General features: G+C 46.3%; 1 protein-coding gene across 9 annotated transcripts in view; it reads left to right on the forward strand.

Moving 5' to 3' along the window:
• cadpsa (Ca2+-dependent activator protein for secretion a) overlaps window positions 1-24,497 on the forward strand; it is a 111,729-nt gene that overhangs the window by 7,097 nt on the left and 80,135 nt on the right. For all 9 annotated transcript variants that reach the window (XM_018734126.2, XM_018734129.2, XM_018734128.2 and 6 more), the window contains exons 2-3: window positions 14,042-14,155; window positions 17,400-17,732. In XM_018734126.2, the coding sequence (XP_018589642.1) occupies window positions 14,042-14,155; window positions 17,400-17,732 (447 nt within the window). The remainder of the gene's footprint in view (window positions 1-14,041; window positions 14,156-17,399; window positions 17,733-24,497) is intronic.

A 24,497-nucleotide genomic window follows, 5' to 3' on the forward strand; every position in this document is an offset into this window, starting at 1 on the left:
TTCCTTTCCTCCATGGCCACTTGGCTTTTTCTATAGCTTTACTAGGTACTGCAGTTTTTATAGTCGCTAAATGTATAGCTAACCTTTTATCTATATTACTGTTGTCTCTTGATCCTTCGTTCAATGCTCTGTCACCGTGTGAGAAGAGCGCTCTCTAAAGATGAATTGAGTTGAATTGGATTGAATTGAATTGAATCGTTGATGTCCAAGGGGGCGTGGTGGTGCAGCGGATTCAGCCGGTGCCTGCTCTGGGGAGGGTCTAGGGTTCGAGCCCTGTTTGGGGTGCCTTGCGATGGACTGGCGTCCCGTCCTTGGTGTGTCCCCTCCCTCTTCGGCCTCGCGCCCTGTGTTGCCGCATTAGGCTCCTGCTCACCGCGACCCCGCCCGGGACAAGTGGTTGCAGAAAATGGGATGGAATGATGATGCTCTGGGGGAAATGTTCCATGCTAGAGTTCGGATATGACGTTCAGTGATGGTGTCCTGAGAAGGCAGCTATTTGGACACCATTCTAGATCTGTGGCTTTGCTGCGAAAATCGTATCGCCTGCATTAACAGATGAAATAATCAACTGCAGGCTAGAAAGAGTGCCAATCAGCAAATTATTCCCGCTGGAGAAAAGGATGCCAACGTTACCCTCTGTCCAAACAGTGACAAAGACATCAGCTGAGTGCTGGGAAACACCGAAAACTCACACACCTCCAAGCGTGTTGAAGTGTGCAGCTCCTTTCATTAGCTCCTCACACCTTCAAAAATAAAGTGCCTGACAGAATTAAATTACAGCCCTATTTGCATTAATTACACTCAATATGCTCCAAGCTGCACTAACTCTGTTTTATTAGCTCCAATGCGAGTGTCGGTGATGGTAGGATACCGGACCGTAAAGCGGTGACAGCTGGGTCGCCGCTGCTCCGAAAGCCCACACAGCAAACATTTGGATGCCAAATGCCTCACGTTCGTCCCTGGTATAGAACCAGCCACCTTCGGACATACGGCATAAACCGATACTGACGCTTACCGATGGAGACGAGGGCTCTCGCTGTCTGCTTAATTGTGTACTTTTGCACCCAAAGTGCACCTGTGCAACTCAGAGATGCTGTGATATGGAAATGAGGTACCCTTTCCCGATGGTGCCATTGCCCTCGCAGCTGCTGCTCTTTGTTGCCGAGGAGCTAAACAGGGGTCTGCATAATTCATGGTGACAAGGTGTACACGCTCCGCTGTCGAGGAGACCTCTTCCGCACACCGCACCGGGTCGCACCGCAGGGGGCGCGCCAGAGGCTCCGAGATCCCTGCCGGAGGGTCGGACTGACTGACGGGAATCTCACGCGTACAGATACCGGCATGTAAGGATACACAGCGCACGCTGGCATGCGAACATGCAAACAGGCACACACACACACACACACACACACACACACACACACACATACGTGCACGTAACAGTCATAAACACACACTCACACGTACTCGCACATATACCGGCACAGTGCTGCGTTTCCCATTGGGCACCGCAGGCGCAGCGTTTAGGACCCACACAAGTTTTAGGGCCTAAAAAAGAGGGAACATTTTAAAAAGCAGAAAAAATAAGAAAGAATGAGGAATAAAATAAGGAAAGAAGGCTGTAAATCAGAAACTGAATGCAACTAACACTTCAGAATTGCATTTGAGAAAAATAATTCGAGATTTTTTTCTGCGCGTTTGATAAGAAAGTCTTTTTCTTCGGCTCCTCCATCGATGGTGTGGTTTAACATTAGAAATTTTTCAGTCGAAATAATTGAGCTGTCGATTACCCCTCTTTGCAGCGAAAACGTCCTGGGCGACGGACACCGAAATGTGTCCCTGCACCCACGCGCACGCGTCCAATCTCAGCTCCCTGAACACACAGAAAGTAGATGTGTTAAATCACACAACGGCACACACCAGCGGGTCTGTCTACTACAGCAAACACAAACACCGTGGCCACAAGAGCAAAAAACGTATTTACCCATTTCAAGGTAAACGCATTAATGCGAAGGTGCTTTTGTTTAATATGCTCCTTAAGGACAGAAGCGGTACAAATAATCGCACTGACATTTACCGCGATGTTCGTCACTAAAACGAGCAGGAACCCAAGTGGGACTAACAACTGTAAATGTTATGAATTAGCAAGGTAACTTCATGCCAAAAATGGAAAGGAAGCATGAAAAAATGGTCGGCGGAGTACCGTACGCGAGGAAGAAAAGAGATCCAGACGAACCGAATCCGAGCTGACGTCTCCAAGCAGCTAAGCGCGTTTGGCGTCGCTGCACGCGCTGAGACAAAGGACACGCGTTTTTAATGTACTTCAACTGTCAAGTTGTTCTCCGTTCACTTTGCGCTCAACAAATTTGGCTCGAAAAGCGCTTGTCCTTCTTGGGGATGAGCAGCAGGTGAGCGCAAACACTAGAGGCAAGGCTTCCACATGGGCTGTGTGGGGACCCGTACAGCACACCCCTGAGAAGACACACGCAGCAGAGGGCCGCGCGGCACCGCCACCATGAGAGCGTGTACCCGGTGGACTCACGAGACTCTCTGGAGGGGAACGTGTCGCCACCTGCTTCGGCTCCTCTGGTGCGAACGCTTCGATGCTTCTCTCTTTCCTAGTCGACCGTGACATTTGCACCGAGTGTCTAATCCCACACGTCGCTGCCAACCACATCACTGCTTCCAGGTGGTCTCTCAACTGTCCTACATCGTCTGCTTTCGCTGCCATCGTGCTTCTTAAAATTAGAAAAAAAAATACAGCTTGATACAATCATCTGCCTGATTTATGTTTGACAAGAGACCGGGCCGCTGTGGCGCTATTGGAAAGCGCCGGAACGCGACCATCTCCTCCGGCTGCTTCTGAGGTTGAAGGAGCCATTTGGAAATTCAGCTGCCGTTCCGAGTTCCCCGGTTTCGCTGCTTTTGTGCTGCCGTCAGATCGCGTGAAAATGGAAACGCAGCATGCGTATATTCAGTTTTCAAGAAGTAGGGTGCGTCTATTGGACATTTAATCGATGTGATTGACATAGAGAGACATTCTGCTCCCAGATCTGTTTTTAGTACAGAGTGGTACCTGCTCAGGATTTGGTACAGCTGATGGTCAGTTTTAAAATAGGTACACAATGCCATCTGTTTTGAGAAACCACTTATCCAATTCAGGGCTGCAATGGTCCAAAGTGGGAATCATGAAGTTGGGTACATCCCAGCACATTAACACACACGCTAATGGCAATTTAGAGCGATCAGTTCCCCTGAAACACATTTATGGACTGTGGGAGGAAACCGGAGCACCTGGAGGAAGTCCAGTTGAGCGCGGGGAGAACATGCAAACTCCACACAGACTGGGTTGGATTCAAACCCGCATCGAAGCCCACATCCCAGGAGCAGTGAGGCACCAGCTTTACCTGCTGTGCCAACATATAGAATGCTGCCAGGCTCATATTAATGTGACACGCACACACACACGCAGACACACACGCAGACACACACTCACTCACACGCACACACGCACACACAATAGTCTCCATGTATCTGTAGGATGTTCCTTTGGTGTATTTATACTGTAAGTTGGCTGGTCGGACCACACGTGGGCTTTTGGTTGTTGGAACTCAAGGTGAAGAAAGCATGATGGTAATGCAGACATCTCTCTGGGCACCAAACATTGCTCTGAAAGCTCTCAGCGAAGCCGCATTATCTCATCACTGCTTCCGGGTTGTTCTTTAAAAATGCATGTATTCTTTAACATAGGGTATAGACGAGCTCTTCTGTACCTCGATCACCCCGATATATAAACATACAAACAGAAAATAAGGGTTTGGTTTGGAAAACAGAGAGAAATTATGCAGAGGGGCGCTACGGTGCACACGTCCACGGAGAAGTTAAATAACACAAAAACACCTTATGAGCAGATGTCTCGGACTTACTGACACTCATTCTGCCGAGCCTGCGTGTTAATAATTTTCTAGCGTTCCATCTATAGTTAATGGCAGCACTGTAAGGCACACAGGTTTTCTCTGCTCTAAGATCCTTTTTATTACAGTCTAGAAGAGCATTTTCTCTCTTCGCTCCAAGCACTCCGCACTCCACAGCGTCTCTCCACAGCATGTTATTGTCCCTGCGTATGAGAGCTTTGTGGGAGAGGCAGGGCTGGGAAACAAAGACGTTTTACTCGGAGGATGCAGCGGATGTTGGGACTCAGGATGCTGCGCTGTGAGGTGGCTGTGATTAATGGCGCAGAGATGCAGGTCCCAGAGGCGAGCGGGGCTGCCACGTCCATGCGCGCGTGGTAGTGTCACACAGCTGCCGTCCAGACGTCCGGGTCGTGGCTGACCGCTGGGTGATGATGGGTGTGCATCCCTGCGGCATTTGCACACACGGGCGGTCCCTGTCCTGTGTTTCTTCAAGTTCCGCCTGCAGTCCAGGAGAAACAGCTTGACTGAGATTTTTCTGTTGGATACAGGTGACAGTCCTGCATTTACATGTCTCAGATTTCAGGGTCACTTTGGTGGGACTCTTGGATTTTAGCACATACACATAGGCATATATCATATATCACCCCCATCCTGTGCTTATACAGCAAAAAACGGGGAATGAGTAAGCTGAATTAAAGGGGGGTTCTTTAAACAGGTAACAGGTACTTTATATGGGGTACAATTAATTGAGAAGAGGACAGATTTTATTTAGGTGGAACTGCGCAGTTAAACATGGAGAAACAGCCTTTACTCTGCTAATTTCCCCCATTTCATTTAATAAAAAGCTGCCACCATCAGTCTGTAAAGACAGCTTGACTCTACCTTACTAAATAAGACTGTGTGTGTTTGTGTGCGCGTAATGCAGGGAGTGCCATCTTGATGTCGAACCCGCTCCTCGCTCTTTGTCGCTTGTGTTTAATCTGAGATTGCACATCCTTTTTGCTTTTACTCATCTGTTATGTAACCGTGTGTGAGGGTCTGGCCCCCGTGTTGCCGTGACATCCAGGGGCTCTGGAGCAGACAGCAACTGAGACACTGCGCAGCCCTCTTTCAAGACCTTCTTCCTTCGATGGACGATGCCGTTCAGTAAAAAAAGAAAAAATTTTCACTGATCTGACATGTTATTGCTTGATTTTCCTCTCTTTAAAACTTTGCAAGTCATTTATTTATGTGATACTTTTCTCTAAAGTGATTTACGGTTAAGTTAGTTACACTGATTTACCCATTTATTCATCTGGGCAATTTTTACTGCAGCAGTTCAGTCTATGTACTTTGATCAAGGGAACTAGAGCAGGTGGTGGGATTTGAACCTGTATCCTGAGGGCCAGGTGTCAGTTCTAACCACTGTGCAACCCACATTAGCTCAAGTTTGAGTCTGAATTTAATTTGTCACATACACAGCCATACTTAGTGCGCCGTGCAGTGAAATGCTTTTCCGAAATACAGACTAATAGAAGAGATAATATAAATAAGGCTGTCACATCCCACGGGGTCACTGCCCCTCCTGGTCAGAGGCGGCGCCACTCAGTGCCGCTAGCTAACGCTTACCTATCACCTCACAGTCTCGTAGGACATGGAGGTATAAAAGGAGCCAGCGGAGCAGAACTAGTCGCGGATTCTTAATCAGCAGTTCTCTTGTGCTTCGTTGGCGATTGGTAGTCTCTTGTTCCCTCAGTTTGTTTCCTAGGTGTGCATGTTCCAGTCCCGAGTGCCCGTCCCGTCAGTTCCTGCCTCTTGTTCTTCAGTCCTGGTCCATCGTTCCTGTCCGGTATTTTGTCACGTCTCAGGGTTGCGGTCAGACTCACAGATTAGCGTTTCACTGTTCACCGTAGTTCCAACACCGTGTGTGTTTCCTGGTCTCGTGTTTCTTGTTTCACTTCCACCGAGTGTCTTACAATACTCACCGTACACGTCTAACCTCACACTGCACGTGAAGTCATTATATATTTCGTCTGTGTTTGGACGTAATAGCAACGCGCGTCCGTGTCGGACTCCCGTCCGGACGCTACAAAGGCAATACAAGTAAAGTTGAAATTAGAAAAATACTGCAGAAGTATGAAGAATATGCAATGATGAAAATAGGATAGAATAAATAATAAAATAAATAGAGTAAGATAAAAATATAGTCGTTAAAAAAATTGAAAAGAAAAAAAAAGATTGTCATCTTTTTATGACGACCGATTCTGCTTCCATATGGGACCCTGTTTGTGTTTTGCGGTTGACATAATGAGCTAGAGGAAGGCAACACGATAAGCTGCTGGGTCACAGTCGGTTGGTAACCTAAGACAATATTTGCCAGCAGTTGATAGAAGAGCCCTTGAACGAGCGACTGAGTGAATTGCAGAGGGTGCAAATTACACGATGATCCAGTTCACCATACAGAATTATTCTGCAGTAATAATCAGGTCTTTGAACAATCAGTTTGACAATCTGCTAGGAGCTCAAAGTCCCACAATGATGTTTCAGGAAGCTACTTCACACAGAGAACCACACATGGCACTTCGGGGGCAGCGGGTGGTGCAGTGGTTTGAGCTGCAGCCTTTGGAATCAAAGGACCTAAGTGTGAATCCCAAGTCCTGCAGCAGTACCCTTGATCAAGGTACTTACCCTGAATCGATAAAGTGCAAATTGCCCAGTTGCATAAACGGGTGAATCAAGTCGTCAAGTGGTCCTTCCCTGCACACGCCCCGAAACAAACGGCAGCAAAACAAGCATCTTCATTTCTCTCTCTGTCCTGTTGTCCAGGTTACATAAAATCCATTCGAATGAGAGTGTGTGTGTGTGTGTGTGTGTGCGCACACGTGGTGTCCCTAGACAAACAAGCGATCTGGGGAGGGGGGCTCCTTTTGTCTTTCTCTCGTAGTCAATGCAAATCATCTTATAAATGATGTATTTTGCTCCACAAGTAAGTACCATTGTGTGTGTGAAGACGAGGCCTTCGCGCGAAAAGGAGCGCGTGGACCCCGTGATGAAACACGACCCCCGTGCTATTGTGAAAGGGGCATTAATGAATAACGGTCTAGGTTCTTCGAGGGCCGGTCTCCGCGGGCCCGTTAATGTCGACTCCCACGCAACGCTGCAGTCCCGCTCTTCCGTGCCACACAAAGAGCTTAAGGCACCCGGGGGACATGAAAAGAATACACTGTGGTGTTCTTCCCCTCAAAGGTGGCGATCGGTAACACAATGGACTCGTCTGCAGCACGGCTGCCACGGCCCTCACGCGCTCACCTACGCTTCCAGAAATGGGAGAAGAAACACAACCCATTTCAGGGGACTTGTTCCAACACATATAATGTAATATGTGTACGCTGCTGCATGGGGGGTGCGGTGGCGCGGCGGGTTTGGCCGGGTCCTGCTTTCTGGTGGGTCTGGGGTTTGAGCCCTGGTTGGGGTGCCTTGTGGTGGACTGGTGTCCTGTCCTGGGTGTGTCCCCTCCAGCGTTGCGCTCTGCAGTGCTGGATTAGGCTCCAGTTCACCATGACCCCGCTTGGGACAAGCAGTTTCTGTGTGTGTGTGTGTGTGTGTGTGTGTGTGTGTGTGTGTGTATATACTGCATACTTGTACTGTTACATTTTACTTATGTGTAAAGAGACTGCACAGAGGACAGCTGGTAGTATAGTGGTTAGAGTTATTGCCTCTGGATCCAAATTCACAGATTTGATCCCCGCTTCTGGCTGTAGTACCCTTGAGCAAGGTACTTACCCTACATTGTTCCAGTAAAATTACCCAGCTGTATAAATGGGTAAGTAATTGTAAGTAACTTCGCATTGTAAGTTGCTTTGGAGAAAAGCATCAGCTAAATGACTAAATCTAAGTAATACCGCATATCATATAGGCTGACGAGCACAGAAATGCTTGGTGGACTCGTGCACAAAAGGTCAAAGATCAAAAGCCCCAAGGTTCTCGGTTGTGTCTCCGATGTGGTTGAACGAGGTCCCGCAATCCCTCAGAGCTGCTGAGTCCTTCTCGACATTGCAGAAGGGTCTCCAAGCACATTTTTCACACGCAGTCCTTTCTGATTACTACATCATCTATTTAAAAAAGGAAAAAATTGAAATCTATATATGGCATAGCTACTCGTGTTGTGCATGCAGGTGAAACGGTGTTATTAGACAAACTGACTGGGCTTTGAGAATCACGTCTACATCTATATCTCTTCGCCTGTAGGTGAAATGAGCTTTTGTTTGCTCCGAACTGTACGTCACTTTGCGGCAAACTGTCTGCGAAGAGAAAAAATGTAAAAGTTAATCTTTTGCATTTCGGATAAACTCAAGAATTCGCTTCCTGGGTGCAGAGGCGCTGTAATCCAACCTGATGAGTTTATGAAACAGCCATTGGAGGGAAAGCACGGCATCACGGGATTACAAGATTTGTGTCAGTAAGTCGCTATATTGCATAAGAGTTTGTTCATGGGTGGAGATGACCGACGACCTTACGTGACCTCTTTAAAAGGTGCGGTAGGAAATGGTGAGAAGCCCAGAACTCCTGCAGAACTGGTCCTGCCGTTTAATCACCGCCAGCGAATCGGCAGCTCAGAGCGCACTTCTAGAAAAAGGCTAAAAAGGCACAATGGATGTGAATGGCTACAAACCTGAAGGAAGACACAAAGGCTGGTGATCAAGCCTTTCATTCACTTTAAATCACATTCACCAAGGCTTTCCTTTTTTAGCGAAGGCAGCAACGCCGAAGAAATGAAGGCCGAATTTAACAGCAGAGTGAAAAAAAAAAGTCTCAGAAGGCACCTAGATAATAATCACAGATAATGAATACAGTAGCAGTGATTCCGTCGTGTCGGTGAGAGCTTTTCTGTCTGCTCACACGAAGAGGTCAGAACACAAACAAGGCAAAACGCTGGAGAAAGGAGTCATCTCTGACCTTTAACTTCACACTGACTTGCTTCACCGTTTTGGATTCTGATGTGAATTGTGTGTCATGTGCGAGACATTTTAAAGGGTGCGCTCTCTCTGCTCCCTGTGTCCGTCGTGAAGAGCGGCGAGGAATTCCGTGCCCGTGTGCACCTGCCCCGCTGGCGCCTCTTTGAGCACCAAAATGAAATAGGAGTGCAGCTCGTTCTTTGTCGAACCCCGTAAATAAATTGCGCGAGCGCCGCTGTGTTCACACACTCTGGGGTGGAAGCCGATGGCGTGATCCTTTTTTTTTTAGTTTTTGAGGAATGTGACTAATGAAGCAGTCGTCATGAGTAATTGGTGGGGGTGTGCAGGGGTGCATGCCAGCGTCCCCTGTAGGCTGTTGGCTGTCTCTCTCCGGGCGGATCCGTTGGCCTCACGTTGCGGTGACCTTTCCTCTGCGGCAGGACGGCGGGAAGGACAAACCATCAGTCCGGCCCTGTCGGTCTCGGACTGCATGGTGCATAGGAGACCCAGGGTACACTCTCCTCGAACCATTAACACCAACTACCCCTTGTGTCTCTAACACAGGAGCTTCCATTTATACCTTGTTTTGCCATAATATAACCAGTGTTGTATTATGTTTAAGGAACCCTTCATATAATACACAAATAATAATACATTATACACAAATAATAATAATATGTTAAATTTAAATTAGATTAAATTATTTAGATCTAAATTTAATTAATTGAATTAAATTAAACTGAAAAATCAGTTAATAGATAAATAGGGGGATGCAGTAGTGCAGCAAGTAGTGCTACCGCTTCACAGCACCTGACGGGTGCTAGAGAATGTAGGTTTGATTCCCCACTCAGTCTTTGTGGAGTTTGTGTCTTCTGGGTTTTTGACAGTGCTCTGGTTTCCTTCCACAGTCCAAAGACATGAAGTTCAGGTGTATTGGAAATGCTAAACTAGGTGTGTGTGTGTGTGTGTGTGGCTACCCTGTGACGGACTGGCGTTCTGCCCAGGGTGTACCCCCCGCAGTCTCGTGCCTATTGCTTCCTGGATAGACTCCAATTCACTGCGACCCTGATCAGGACAAACAGTTATTAAAAGTGGATGATAAACATATAAAAAATAAGAGTAATAGGACCTACGGCCAGCAGCATGGAGGATGGGCGGGGGTTTCTGCCGTGCGGTTGCTGCACTCCAGTTGTGCACTAATGCATTTGTTGAGATTGATTTTTGAGGCCCAGGCAGTTGGCGAGCCCTACGTGACGACAGAGACATGGGATCAGAAGGGATTTGCCTGAGTGAGGAGCATTTGCCCTTGTGATCACTGTAGGTGGTGCCAGTCGGTCACAGACCCGCTCGCCAGGGCTCAGGGAGGAGGCTCTCAGAGGTGCGACCTGTGCGAAGATGGCAAAGGCACAATGTTTAGCGATGAAAAAAAAACAATCAGCCTCGTCATGGTATTTCATTGTCATTCTCTCTGAAACGCAGTTCATTTCATGCATAGAAAAGGGGACAGTACCGTGTTGACTGCACATATTCGATAATACCCAGTCAATAATCCACAATGACATTAGGGATAATGTGAAAGATGGACATTAGGGGGTGGGGTCACTGCATTACAATTAAATTTGTTTGTCTATTGCAGTAACCAGAAAAAAACAACAAGCAAAAAAAATCAAGGCAACCTAAAAAAAACAATTTTTCTGTTAATTCACTCGTTTGATGTGCACAGCTGACATTCGCACAGAAACGGAGATGAGGAAAAAATGAAGATATAAAGGGAGGTACATCAAAGAGGCTTCAGCAGGAGAGCAACTCCATGGCAGGGAGGTGCTGGGGATGAAAAATGGGCTGTGGGATCTGGAGATGGCCCACATGGCTCCGAGCATGGTAACTGGCACAGTTTTGGAGGGGAACGTGCCACCTTTGGGACTTGTCACTATGTGCGTGATTTCTTTGTCACCTCTGCAGAGACGTCAATGCAGGGAGATTGCCTTTGGCGCCTCATTTACACTTTTTCCTCATTAGGATAAGAATTATCCTGTACCATACTATACCATACCATACCATACCATACCATACCATACCATTATTACCCAATTATTGGTGTCCGTGGCCAGACCTGTCACTAAATCAAAGCTGAGGTTGAGGACCTGTTTAAGGGCCTGAAAGTTAAATGTCAGTTGATTTAATATTTTTAGTATTTGTATTTTAAAGAAGTTGCTGAGTCAAAGGATCTAGATTTGAATCCCACCTCCTCCTCTAGTATCCCCGACCAAGGGACTTACCCTAAAGTGATACAGTAAAATTGTAAGTAGCTCAGTGCAAAAACCCAACATTATCTACTGAATGGGAGAAAAGTGTCAGCTGTATGATTAAAAATAATTTTTCACACAGTGGGCAGTTGCAGAGTTGGAAGTAAATGGAAAATTTATATATTGCAAATTGAAAATAACATTTTGTGCGATGTGTTTGACCTTTCTATAATTAAGATCATTATTTCAAAATGTTAACAGTCTCATTGGCGTAAATGAAATAAGTGTGTGACCTCGTGATCGGTGAAATTAGAACGGTTACAAAGAAAACAAACATTTATTTGTGTGACGTAAAACTAAAATCTGACAACACAAACAGTTCATTAAATGTCCAGAAGATTATTTGTGAATGTATCATTAGTTCTATTTCCTTCTCCTTCCTCATCGTTGGTCGCAAGGTTGGGCACAGATTATCTGATAATTAGATGATATAATCTAATCACTGTGGTTAACATCTAATTAAAAATCCAGGGAAAATGCATCTATCACATCATACGGCTGCAGTGGCCATCTGCCCCAACACTTGTGGTAATAGGGTTATTTTACCTTGGAGTGTGGGACAAAACAGCATGGCAGGTCCCAGGGATGCTGCACTCTGTCCCACAGCCTCCTGGCGACCCTGCGCAGGCAAGTGTCGCGTGTTTCCCTCCGTGGAGACGGCCACAATAAACGTCACTCCAGGGAGGAGCGCTGAGAGCACTAAAAAAAACATTCAGCATCCAGATGGCGGGACAATCTCCAGGCGCTGGGTTTGTGTGGTACTGTTCCGTTGCTCATCCAATTTGAGTCCTGTTATTTTTTCCCATCGTGTGCAGTGGGAAGAGCTGGGTTTCTTTGTGGTGGGTGGAGTTGCGAATGCACCAGCCCCATGAGCATAAAGCAATCACCCCCCCCCCCCCCACACACACACACACACACACACACGCACATTTAAGTAGTATATGCGCTTTATCACTGTGCACACGTCAGTGTATTCATCTTGAAAATATGACAGTGATCCCGTATGAATAGCAGCACCTTTTCGAAGACAGTTCCTTCCTTACACTTTATGGAGAGGTTACTGTATGTATCTTCGGGCTTGCTGTGTCCTGCTATCATATCCCCCCCAATACGTATTGCTCAGGGATGCAAAAATTGGGAAATATATTGGCTTTACAATGACAGAGGAAACAATTAGTGGAAATGACCACAGGCTGAATTTGCGCACACACACACACACACATTGTCTGAAACTGCTTGCCTGAAGCAGGGTCACAGCGAACCAGAGCCTAGCCCGGCAACACAGGGCACAGGGCTGGAGGGGGAGGGGACACACCCAGTACGGGACGCCAGTCCATCGCAAGGCAGGACTCGAACCCCAGACCCACCAGAGAGCAGGACCTGGTCCAACCCACTGCACCACCGCACTCCCCTCTGAATTTGCACACAAGGGATTATTTAATACTGTAGTCATGACTTTATAATCATAAACAGATCATAACTGAGCTCTGTTTTGGCCATAGGCTGCCCCATGTGGGAATACCTGGACCACTTGTACTCTGACTCAAACATTCATTGGGATTCATGAGCCCAATGTAAAACAACTGCTGGACATTTTAAGGAGAGATTAAATGACACGGCAAACCTTTTAGCATGAACATTGTGACACTAATCTTCTAAAACTAAATGTCATCCATCCCAGCAAACATCGCAGGATTGTTATTTATGCCTCACGTTCCGGGCCTTGTTCCCTGTACATCCTTTTGAGGATTTCCGAGGACTTAAAATATTCCAAGTTTAAAACTGCAGCCATGAAGGCTGATCTGGATCATTTTGTTTGGAATAGTTTCCACCGTTTCCTTTGTCCAAATCATACAACACAACATTTGTATTAAAAGAATAACGCAGCGCTTTCCTCCCATCAGTTGTAATTAGTTCTAATGTTAATCTGCGCAGGGGATGCAGCGGGTTGGACCGGGTCCTGCTCTCCGGTGGGTCTGGGGTTTGAGTCCCGCTCGGGGTGTCTTGCTACGGACTGGCGTCCCGTCCTGGGTGTGTGCCCTCCCTCTCTAGCCTTATGCCCTGTGTTGCCGGGTTAGGCTCCGGTTCCCCGCGACCCCGTATGAGACAAGCGGTTCAGAAAGTGTGTGTGTTAATCTGTGCTTAATGTTTGCTCCACTGCAGGAAAGGTAAGTTAATGCCTTTTAAGAATTCTTTCAAATGCTGCATAGCTGCCTCAAGCCATGAGAAACCATTAAAAAGCCCAACAAGAGCGCATGGTGATGTATAATCACCAGTTCCAACATCACATATGAAGCACAGCCCATGAGGGGTCTGTTATTCCTTATTCTTTGTGCGCTGTGGATGTGAGAGAAGATAGGGGTGGAATAAAGTGACGGTTTGCAGAACTCGGTATGCGGACAGCGGGGGAACATCAGGCAGCCATTGATACGTTTCCATTCATCAGGTGCCTTTTGTTCGCCATCATTTCGCAGCACGTACATCTCAGCAGGCTTACCTTAGGAGATCTCGAAAAGATGGGAGCGCTGGTGTGAATCCTGCGAAAAACACCTTTCTAAAGCCAGACTGCCTTTCGTACTCCATACAAAGCCAGTTCTAGGAAAAAACACCCAGGTTAGAAATGCGATCTGTTCAATGCACTTGGTTTCTGTACACTTTAGATTGCACCTAGATTTTCTTTCCACTCTGGGTCTGCAAGTTAAAATAAGACCTGGCTGACATGGGAATTGCTGCACTCAAATGCACACAAAAATGTACAAGCACTGTTATTACACCCCAGGTGCAAATATAAAATACTCTTTCCTTTACAGCAATAGTAAAGTTGGCAGCTGCATCTTGGGCCTGCCCTGAAGTGAGCTGTTGTCTGTTTATCTCCTCCTTCCTTTAGATTAGCAAGCAGCAGCTGCAGACGGTGAAGGATCGCTTCCAGGCCTTCCTCAACGGAGAGACCCAGATTGTGGCCGACGAGGCCTTTATCAACGCTGTCCAGAGCTACTACGAGGTAACATCCCACTCCCACCTGGCTGACGGACACACTCGCTCATTTTGCGGCAGCCCCGGATATGCCTGCTGTCAGTGTTGGGACAAAATCGCCTTTGGCTGCTTTTTGTACAGCATCGCATTACGTTATTTATACCTGAGAAGTTCAGCGGCACGGTGGCACAGTGAGTAGCGCTGCTGTCTCAGAGCGTGTGGGTGGTGTGAGGGGATGTGGGTTTGATCCCTGCTCAGTCTGTGTGGAGTTTGCATGTTCTCCCCGTGTCTGCGTGGGTTTCCTCGGGGTGCTCTGGTTTCCTCCCACACTCCAAAGACATGCTGTTCAGGTTCACCCACAGTGTGTGAGTGACAGAGGGAGCGTGTGTGTTCCACTGATGTATGGATGAGTGACCCAGTGTGAGTAGTGTATCTAGAAGTGTAAGTCACTGTGGTGAATAAGGTGTGTGGGCTCATAACACTACATAGAGTTCATTGGAAGTCACTTTGGAGAAAAGTGTCTGCTAAATGAAAAAATGTAAGTTGCATTTAACTGATGTTACTTACAGTGTAAACATACTCACATTTCTTGCTTATGGAGCAGGGTCATTTTTACTGGAGCAGTGTTTCGTGTTCTGGAGCACTACAGGGATAAGTGGAATTTGAAGCTGCAACCTTCAGACCTCAAGGCAGCAGCTCTAACCACTAGGCCACCTATCGCTCTAGCTATTAAAGGCTAGTCATTCAAAGACTTACAAAACCGATCTATCCAACATGTCACTGTAACTGCAGTATGAAAATGGCATTAAGAGATGTGGAAATGAATATGTACTGCCTGTAACATATTTTTTGATGGCAAACTGCAAGCACGATAGACCTAGACATGAGAAGTTATTCACACGTTCTCCAAGGTCGCCCCGCATTCCTCGAGTGATCGACGATCACCAATGAAGATATAGCTCTTTTTTGGATTTATATATTTTGTGGGTGGGAATTCCAAGAACCTCTCTTCTAAATGATGAAAAAGCCAAACCGCAGGAGGAAGTGACGTTACTAGGGAGCAGTTTGGAAACATGCTTTGCCAAACGAACGAGTCGATGTTCCGTGTGCTCTCGGCACGCTCACCTTGCCCGTGACACAGCTTCGGAGCAACGGACTCGTTATCTAGCTTGTTGTATCAGACAGGCTTAATAATGGTTTTCAGCCTGAGGGAGCTTAAAAGACAAACAAAAGGAATTAATTGGAAGTGTGGCGAGAGACCATTAAATTAAGGTGGTGCAGGCATTGCACAGAGCGAGCTGATATCGAGGTGATGCTCAGATCACTGACTGATATTAATTCTGTGACACTGGAAATGATAGACAAAATGAATCCTTCCCGTGCGACAGCCTGCTGCCGCTGTCCGGCTCCAGTTTGACAGCGATAATTGGCATCGCAGGCGGGGAAAGGGCCGTCGCTTAGGTGTAGGGGGCTGTTTCTGGCGATTCTGTCCATTCCGTTATCACCCAGTCACTTTTAATGGCCGATATTGTGGGGCGAGTTGGGGCGGGGGCGCACGGAGCGTCGGGCGTGATGCCATTTGCGGATCTTGTCGGATACAGCACATGTTCCGTTTCGCCAGTCCGCCCCGTGGAGGTGAACGGCAGCGTGCCTGGAAGGGGACGGGACACAACTGATGTCGTGAAGCTGGAGGTAACCGGTTCCTGGGGGGAATCCTCAGTTTGTTCACTCTGCCGCACTGGGGGACGAAGGGGGCGATGCCAGCTGTTGAGGTCCTGCTGGCTGCGTCCTACTCACTGCTCTTTAATAAAAAAGAGGAGCACACACTCAATCAATGTCCCGGTCGAAAGGCCCAAATTAGTGATTTAAACTATGCATTATTTAAACCTGCTAAAGCTGGCTATTCAATTTAATTAAGGCCTAATGCTCTTTTTTCTCCGCTGGATGTTTACCAATTTGCCACTCACTCTTGCTCGCACAAGCAAAGGAGACAAAAAAAACTTACAAGTTGTACATTACCATGTCTTAGAAGTTATATATTACCATGTCTTGGAGATCCTTTAAGCTTGCACTGTTTCAATATGCAGTATTCAGTGCAACAATCCAGTAGCCTCCTGTGTTTCTTCTGAAACAGAAGCTGTACAAAGGCTGGTCTGTCCATCCCCACGGACACAGAGACCAGAGACTCTGCGAGCTGGAACAGATTGTCTGTGCAAGTGGCCAAGGTCGGCATGAGACAGCGAAATGAAGCCTGATTTTCAGAGGCCTTTGGAAAAAAACGCTTAAAATGAGACTGGCAAATAGGATTCTTGCGACCTTCTGCCTGAACAGGGCCGGTATTGTAAAATGACTTTATCCTGGCTGTCTAATTTAGTTCTGCCATAAAGACATTTACAGAGGGGGGAAAAACATCCTCAGCTGTCTACTTGAAGTCGTGTTCTCTGCTTCACAGCCTTTTCCTTTAAACTCATTTCTCTAAAGTGCATTTTAAATAATGCAAGGAGACAATATGAGAAAGCTGAGCACTGTATACTCAAGCAGTTTTTCCCTGCTTGTATCAAATGAAATCAAGGATTTTCAATGACATTAGGATGTGGTGTCTTGCTGTACCGCCTGCTTGTCTTCTGACATGGTGGAGAAAGGCGTTTTTGGACCAGTGGTATGAGAGGTCAAACATAACGTGTATCTTGTATCTGCTGCATGGAGCAGTGACACATTCTTGCTCCCATCGTTATTATTATTAGAGATATATGAGATGAAAGTGGGACTGGAAGTTTCTGTTCAGCAGAACGAGGTCTTGTTCTAGTGTAATTGAAGTCCACCTCAATCAGCCATGCGGGGGCTAAGCGCATCTTTACTGGCTTTTAGAAAGCAGCTACGTTTGTCCATTGGATGGGTTAGTAAAGGAAAGCACATTCATCTGCATTGATGGAAAGTATTATGCAATCCAATCCAACACCGCTTTTAAATTCCATCAACTTTTGAGAGTGGTAACAGTTATGGGTTTCCGGCCAATTTGTGATTTTACAAGGCTTCCGTCTGAAAAAAGAAAAAAAAAAAAACATTTGTTTGTTTGCTTGAAAGGAATGCAAGTTGAATTCAAAGTGGCAGAAGTCCAGTGGTTTTTGCAACAGGCACATTCTCACTCCAATGTTATGACAGTCCATTTAAATAGTTTTTCTGATTGAAAAGGCATTGAAAGGCATGCTGTGATTCCTTTTGTCGATGTTTCAGGTATGAAAGAATAACATTTGCGTTGCCCATGTCGGCAGGTCTTTCTGAAGAGCGACCGGGTGTGCAGGATGGTGCAAAGTGGAGGCTGCTCTGCCAATGACTCCCGGGAGGTCTTCAAGAAGCATATTGAGAAGCGTGTGCGCAGCCTGCCGGAGATCGATGGCCTGAGCAAGGAGACGGTGCTAAGCTCCTGGATAGCCAAGTTTGACACCATCTACCGCGGAGAAGAGGACCCGCGTAAGCAGCAGCAGCGCATGACGGCAAGCGCGGCTTCCGAGCTCATCCTCAGCAAGGACCAGCTATATGAGATGTTCCAGCAGATCTTGGGCATCAAGAAGTTTGAGCACCAGCTGCTCTACAATGCCTGTCAGGTAGGGTCAGCAATGGTTTGCTTCAAGCTTGGAGCACATGATGTTCAGCCCATAGTGATGTTCAGCCTATGATGTTCAGCCCGTGGTGTTCAACTTGTGGTGCTCATACCACAGTGTCCATGGGAGATGTTCCTTCACAGATACAAACGAGTCCATGTTACCATGAGCAGCATTCGCAAATGAAGGCTCATTAGAACTCTAATTTCACTGAAATCAGCCAGAAAGCCTTTGGACACTAAAGGATCGATACCCTACCCTCTACCGCTTCAGCTCACGCAACAAAATCAGAGGAACTAAGGAGAATTCTGCAAACTTTTCAGTGTAATATATTTGCAGGTCTGATTTGAAATAGGCGAAATAAGAGAAACTGCTTTTGCAAACACACAACCTTTCAGTACATGGTCTTGTCAATATGGGCGCTGTCTCTTTATCGATTACGGTCAACTGAGTACATTTCCAGTCCAATTACAGTGGAGTGATTACAGTTCCTAGCCAGAAGACTTTGTCAGTTCATGTATTAGTTTCCCCAGTGAACATTTTTAAAACTGCCTGGTGAAGAAAAGTGTTCCAATCTGTCTCAGCATTGAGCCCAGACAAGGCTGAAAGTAAAGCAGCAATGAGAATGTGTTCTGCACTGCGAATGCCTGACTGGCCTTCCTATAGAAATGTACAACTTATGAAACAATTCGGTAAGTCTGACCTCTAAGGACGGTACTCTGAAGTGGCATTCAATCACACCCGACCGGGATGTTTCTCCAGATATTTTGTCGGCAACAATGTCTGCCGGCTCCGATGGGTTTTGCACCCTAACACAGAGTTGTCTCCATGTGTTCAAGGACCTTGTGTCTCATTAAAATTTGGGACGCGGGGTGATTTGTACACATTACGCTCTCTCATCATTTATTACATTAACGAAGCGGGTTCCAGCACACGTGTACATTCAATGGCCGTGTCTTTAATTGCTGGTGAACTGTTAAAATGACTCTGTTTTGACAAAATTATTAAAAAACATCTGTCTCTGCCATCTTACGGGTCTTTAGCATGATCCACGGGGCATACATAAAAATGCCCTTAAAGCAGAAAAATTGCTAAAGGAAGAAAGGTTAGATAATTTCCTGCATTTCCGGTAACATGTCAAATGTGAGATATGGCCTAGAGATACAGTAGTTTTCCACTGGAACAGACCAGCGTAATAATTTCTCCCCCAGCCTCTACCCCAAGTGAGTCCTCTTCCTGCCTTTGTAGTCTTTTACATCAATTTTCAGGAAATAAGGAAAGTCAAATTGTCTATTTGCGCAGGCAGATTCATCACAGCACAGTACAGCAGTGCGTCTCAGGATGCAAAGAGAGGGGTGAAATAATTTGCCATTGTGATAAGGTTCATTACAATCAAAATCGAATGCAAATCATCACCACGTTATTAGTCACAAAGTCATTATTAACGTTTTTACTGCTGAAGGTTTTTTGTTGCTTTTGCTGAAACCTGACCTTCTAATACAGCGATGGCAGGGCACGTGGGTTTGTTGCCCACGATCGATGGACGCTTGCCTGGGAGGCAGGGAGTATTTGGGCTGCTTTCAGGCTGAGCAGCTCCGCCGCGGCTGTCTATTAGGGTCGGCTTGCTGGGCAGGACTGGATGTGTGCCTTAAGCGCACAATAAACAAAATCAGCTAAGGCTGTGAAGGCGTCTGTCTGAACGCACGCTCAGCCTCAATGACGCTGACTCACAAAGCGCTACGCTGCAAGTCGGCCCCGGCAGCACACTGCTTAATTCCTTAATGCACACATGACTGAAACCATTGTGCGTTGGGCTCCAGTTTGCGCCACGCCGGCTTTTGCTGTGATTCTTGTCCAAGCCCTCAGGAAATTCCGGACGACTCTTTCAAGTCCTTTCGCTAGTGCCTCATCCGGCTTGCTCCTCGGTGCTGGACGTCACGGGAACGGACGTTTACCATCAGGCACAGGAAGGGCCCCTGCAGGGCCTCGTCGCCGGTCTCCCTGCCATTTGGTATGTTGTCAGAGCGCCCCTTCGACTCTCGGTCCCGCTCTTCTCCTTTGAGCTGCCGCACCCAAAACGGCCGCTCTTTGGCACGCGTCACCTCGGCCCGCATTTTGGTAAACGCTGTTGAGTCATGCACGCTGCATACTTTCAGAGCAAATTAAAAGCACATTTGCTGGAGTCGCGGCTGATGGAGTCGGTCGAGAGACAGAAGGATCCCGGTTAAACGGCGCTGCCGTCTGCATTGTCGCTGCGGAGTGAAAGGATGGAGTCGGGAGTCATGCTCCAGTGCTGTGGCACATGAGCTGCATGACTCCACCCTCTCCATCACGTCCTGAGGTCATGAGGCATTTCCTTCCGAGGTGTGCACCTCCTATCCAGTGGTGCAGGTGTGTGCAGACGGTGGGTCCTCCTAGAGCAGGTAATGGGGGAAAACATCAGGAATGTTATTGTGACCCATTGGGACAACCTTGCTGGAACACAAGATGAGAGCAAGAGGACCCCGAATGGGGTCTGCGGGGAGGGAGGGGAGGCATACGACTCAGACACGGCATTCATGTCTCTCACTGTGCCTGGCAATCAGTGTCAGCACGCAAAGCCTCTCCTGCTGTGCCCCCTTTCGCTGACCTTTACCAAGCTTATGGACTTGAAGGCCACGGCTCGGAGTACGAAACAGGCCGACTCACTGCGGTGTTCAAAGGCTCTGTTTAAAGAAGAAAATTTTTGCTGTTGTCTCTTGGGTGTGTTCTTTATTTGCATTAGTTAAAAAAAAAATCAGTGTCTGTCCATTTGAAAAAATCCCTTTATCAAATTATATTGATTTAGTTAGGGGGTAAACTGAATTCCAGTAATTTCCACGAGATGCGTGCCCTGGCGTGGGCAGGGCAGTGTGGGTGTTTTCGAGAAGGCTGCCATCGCAGGCTCACAGCTCCGCTGACCGCCTGGCGTTCAGTTAATGAAAGTACAATCAACGATAATTGCCGAAATAGGCTGGCAACAGCAAACACAGCAAGGGTGACTGTGCCGTTGCCTGCTTTGAACGTTTGCTCTTGGAAAGAGTGACTCATACGGAACAAAATACAAACGTAACATGATACGGACGATCTATTTGAAATATATATTACGGGAAAGCACGTGTTTCATAGCTGGGATTTACGAAATTTATTTTAACAGCGTAGCACAACCCGTACAACTGGATGATAGTTAAATTATCTGAAAATTATGGATTTTCTGAATTATTTCCCGAAAAATATTTTTATTCAGGAAAATTTAAGGAACAGCGTTAAATACATTCGAATGTCACGAAACAATTTACAAGTGAAGACAGCAAATGGTCCAGAACACCATATTTATGATATTACTGCTGAAAGACGTATATACTGTTAAAGCAAAAACCTCAACAGTACTGAATGTGCTCGACAAGTCAATGACAAAAAAGCATCCCTGCAGTCCTCGCCCTATAGCAGGTGCTCAAAAGCACGCTCGGTGGTGTGAGACCGCAGGGTAAAGAAATTCTGCGGCTTTCCGCCTTGTTATACATATGCGCCCTCCCACCGTTCTTCTCTTTGCTGTTGTGTTGCCGTGGAGTTGGTAAACATATCCAGCTTTAGCCGTTTGCTCCAAATGCAGCGGACGTCGGTCGTGCAGTAACGTTTAACGCTTGTTAATCAGAAGGGTCCGGGGGGTGCGATTTACATCGCCAACAATCCCACCGGTGAGATGGCACCGATAATTTCCGCTGAAAATTGACCAGGGGCCACTGTGTGGATCAATTTATGTTCTCAGCTTGTCAGAGCTCCGTCAGAACCGATGCTGCCCCCCCCCCCCCCCGACCTTACGGCTCCTCTCTGATGGCAGAGTGTCAGTTCCTGAAATGGCTCCTGTCCCATTCGGCTGCAGAAATGAGCGTATCAGATATCGGCAAGCTGTTATCGGAAGTGTTTTCTTCTGAATCCATGATGTCGCCGCTAAAGCTTTGTCAGTGTATGCAGACTTCTTAAAGACCGCACCTCATACGTCTGAATGCTGTCGCAGCCCAACGTATATTTAGTTATGTTGCCTTTGACTTTTAAAATCAAAGAGGGATTATTTTCCTTCACTTTCACACTTTGCATTCTTTATGCACTTTGTTTTTAACTGGGAGCAGCACGATGACTCAGCTGGTAACACTGTCGAGCTCCAGGGGGCGGAGTTCTGTCCATGTGGAGTTTGCAAATTCTCGACATGTCCACATGGGTCCCTCCCACGCCCCATGCTGTTCAGGTAAACTCGTGACTGGACTTGGTGTTAGTGAACGATTGGATGTATGTGGGAGTTCCCTGGATGGGCTGCTTTGCAATCCGCACCATGTGTGAAGGTGCAGGCTGTGACCATAACAACCCTGGTGGATTACCGAAAATCAATGAACATGACCTGAGGCCAAAGATAACAAATAGATGCTAAATCCACCCAGTACGAGGCTAAAAGTAAGCAAGTGGATGCCTTTAACTGAACAGATGCAATGACAGCATATATAATCATATTTGCATTCTTTTGTATTTTTTTGCACATATATACTGTATCCATATATATATATATACTGTTGCACCATAAAACTGTTCTGTTTGGAGAATTCTTGCTGTCAGGTGGTTGAATAATCATTATTTTTTAAGGGAAAAAATAACCGGCATGTGGTTGAAAAATATGTCGCCTAAATTTAAAATTCCGTTTTTATGCACGAAAATAACACCGACATATTTAAAAACATTTGTAACACAACACATCATTTATAGGTTGTCTTTTGTCGAATTTCTTTCATTTATTCATTGTCAATAACCAATTGTATTTCTCTGAGATGTACGTCGCTTTGGAGAAAAGCGTCTGCTAGATGAATAAATGTAAATGTTAATAATCAGAGTCCAACCATGAAGCATGGGCTGGGAGGCAGGGTACATCCTCTGATAATTTGGCTCACAGACATTTATGATATATAAAAGTAAAGTTCATTGAAATACCACCGCCTGCTATGTGGGTCATGCTGGAAAGCACATGAACGGTACTCTGCCAGAGGTGTTGCGTAGTGTTCAGGGCGGTAGCAAGGAATCCTGGGTCTGCTGAAAGAATATTGCTCCCCCTTTTAAATAAAATACATTTTGCAGACATTGCAGCTTTGAAAAACTGATTTCAGGGAATCTTGTCAAAAACTTGGCATTTGGGAGACCCTTGAAAGAAATCATAGAGAAATAATTAAATAATTTGCTGATGGTTTTTTTGCACCGGGGGCAATTTTCTGACCATTATGGATCACTTGCGGGTGGATACAGTGATTTGAAAGAGACTCCTGCAGAAGTCTTCGGATGTTTCCGTGGGCCATCTGTAAGTGCGGGTCCCCAGGATCTTCACCAATATTCACTCTAGCAACAGCCCTGACAGTGTTATTAAGAAATATATGATCCCCACTCCTGCTGTAGTGCCTTTGAGCAAGGTACTTGACCTGAATTACTCTGGTAAGAAATACCCTGCTGTATGAATGCATACCTCACTGTAAATAGCTCAACACTGTTAGCTGCTTTGGAAAAAAGGTGTCAGCTAAATTAATTAATTAAAAATAATAGTATTCAGTCTCCTGTTCCGGTTGGGATATTATATTTACCCTAATCAAAGGTTTATTTCTCGTTGTTATTGTGAAAGGAAGTAGAACGTATTATATATACACTACAGTAGTTGGTTTTATTATGGAAGAAGCATCGAGTCCCCCTTAGTAGGCAGTGCATAAAAGTAAAATGACTATATAATTTTGGAAACAGTGCCATTGTTCTGAATAATAAGCCTTTTGTACGATAGTAGGATACATCTTTTAATAAGCTGTTATAGTCATCTTTCAATGTACTGGACATATGTGGGCTGACTGTACTCACAGAGAAAATTTCAAATACAGGTAGGATTTTAAAATCTCAAAATGTGTTTTCCAACAATAACACTGACCAGACACCGAGCAATGTGAGTAATGTGATCACGGTGCCTTTCCTTTTCATACCCAGGTCTTAAAAATTTACCAGACCATGTCAGGATGCTGAAATATTTACAGTTTAGTGATGCTTGGCAGCAGGCAACAGAGTTCAGAGCAAGAGCGGACAGAAACAGGTCTGAAGACTGAACTAGATTGGCGGAACAGAGCAAGCAGAGTAAGTGTGGTGGTCTTTGGTGAGTCCAGAAGAACCAGAGCCAGGCCAAAGACCAGAGGTAGGCAATGAACCAGCCCCACATCCATTGCATTGGTTTCTGTACCCCACTGTGCCTGCGAGCATTCATGCACGTAGCGGCAGCCTCTGCGCCGCTCCGCCATTTCCACCGAGCCTCCCCAGCTGTTGGTGTTAATGAGATAGACAAGCGAGATGTCGAACCGCAGCCGCGTTGCAGAGGGCTCCAGGATATTCGGTGGAAGGGAACACAGACGGGCTGCCGCTCATAAATATTCACCTCCATGGAGGCTCTCATTTACTGACAAATTATCCGCCACTCCTCAGCGATGGACGACCGAATTACCTGGACTAAGATGCACTTAAGTACCAAAGATTAAAGCAAATTCCTCAAGGTAGCAAAAATAAATGTGCCAGTGTTTATTTTGGAAACAAAGAAACCTCATCCTCCCGACACATAAGCAATTAAAACACAACATAAAGCTCCAAAGCTCTCTTTTCTACATTGTTGATAAATGTTTCCTGCTTTCTGAAGGCAATGGCACTTATTCCGGATGGGTAACTATATCCACATCCTGTGGTTTGGTT

Source organism: Scleropages formosus, chromosome 22 (genome assembly GCF_900964775.1).
Source record: "Scleropages formosus chromosome 22, fSclFor1.1, whole genome shotgun sequence".
In the NCBI taxonomy this organism is placed as follows: domain Eukaryota; kingdom Metazoa; phylum Chordata; class Actinopteri; order Osteoglossiformes; family Osteoglossidae; genus Scleropages; species Scleropages formosus.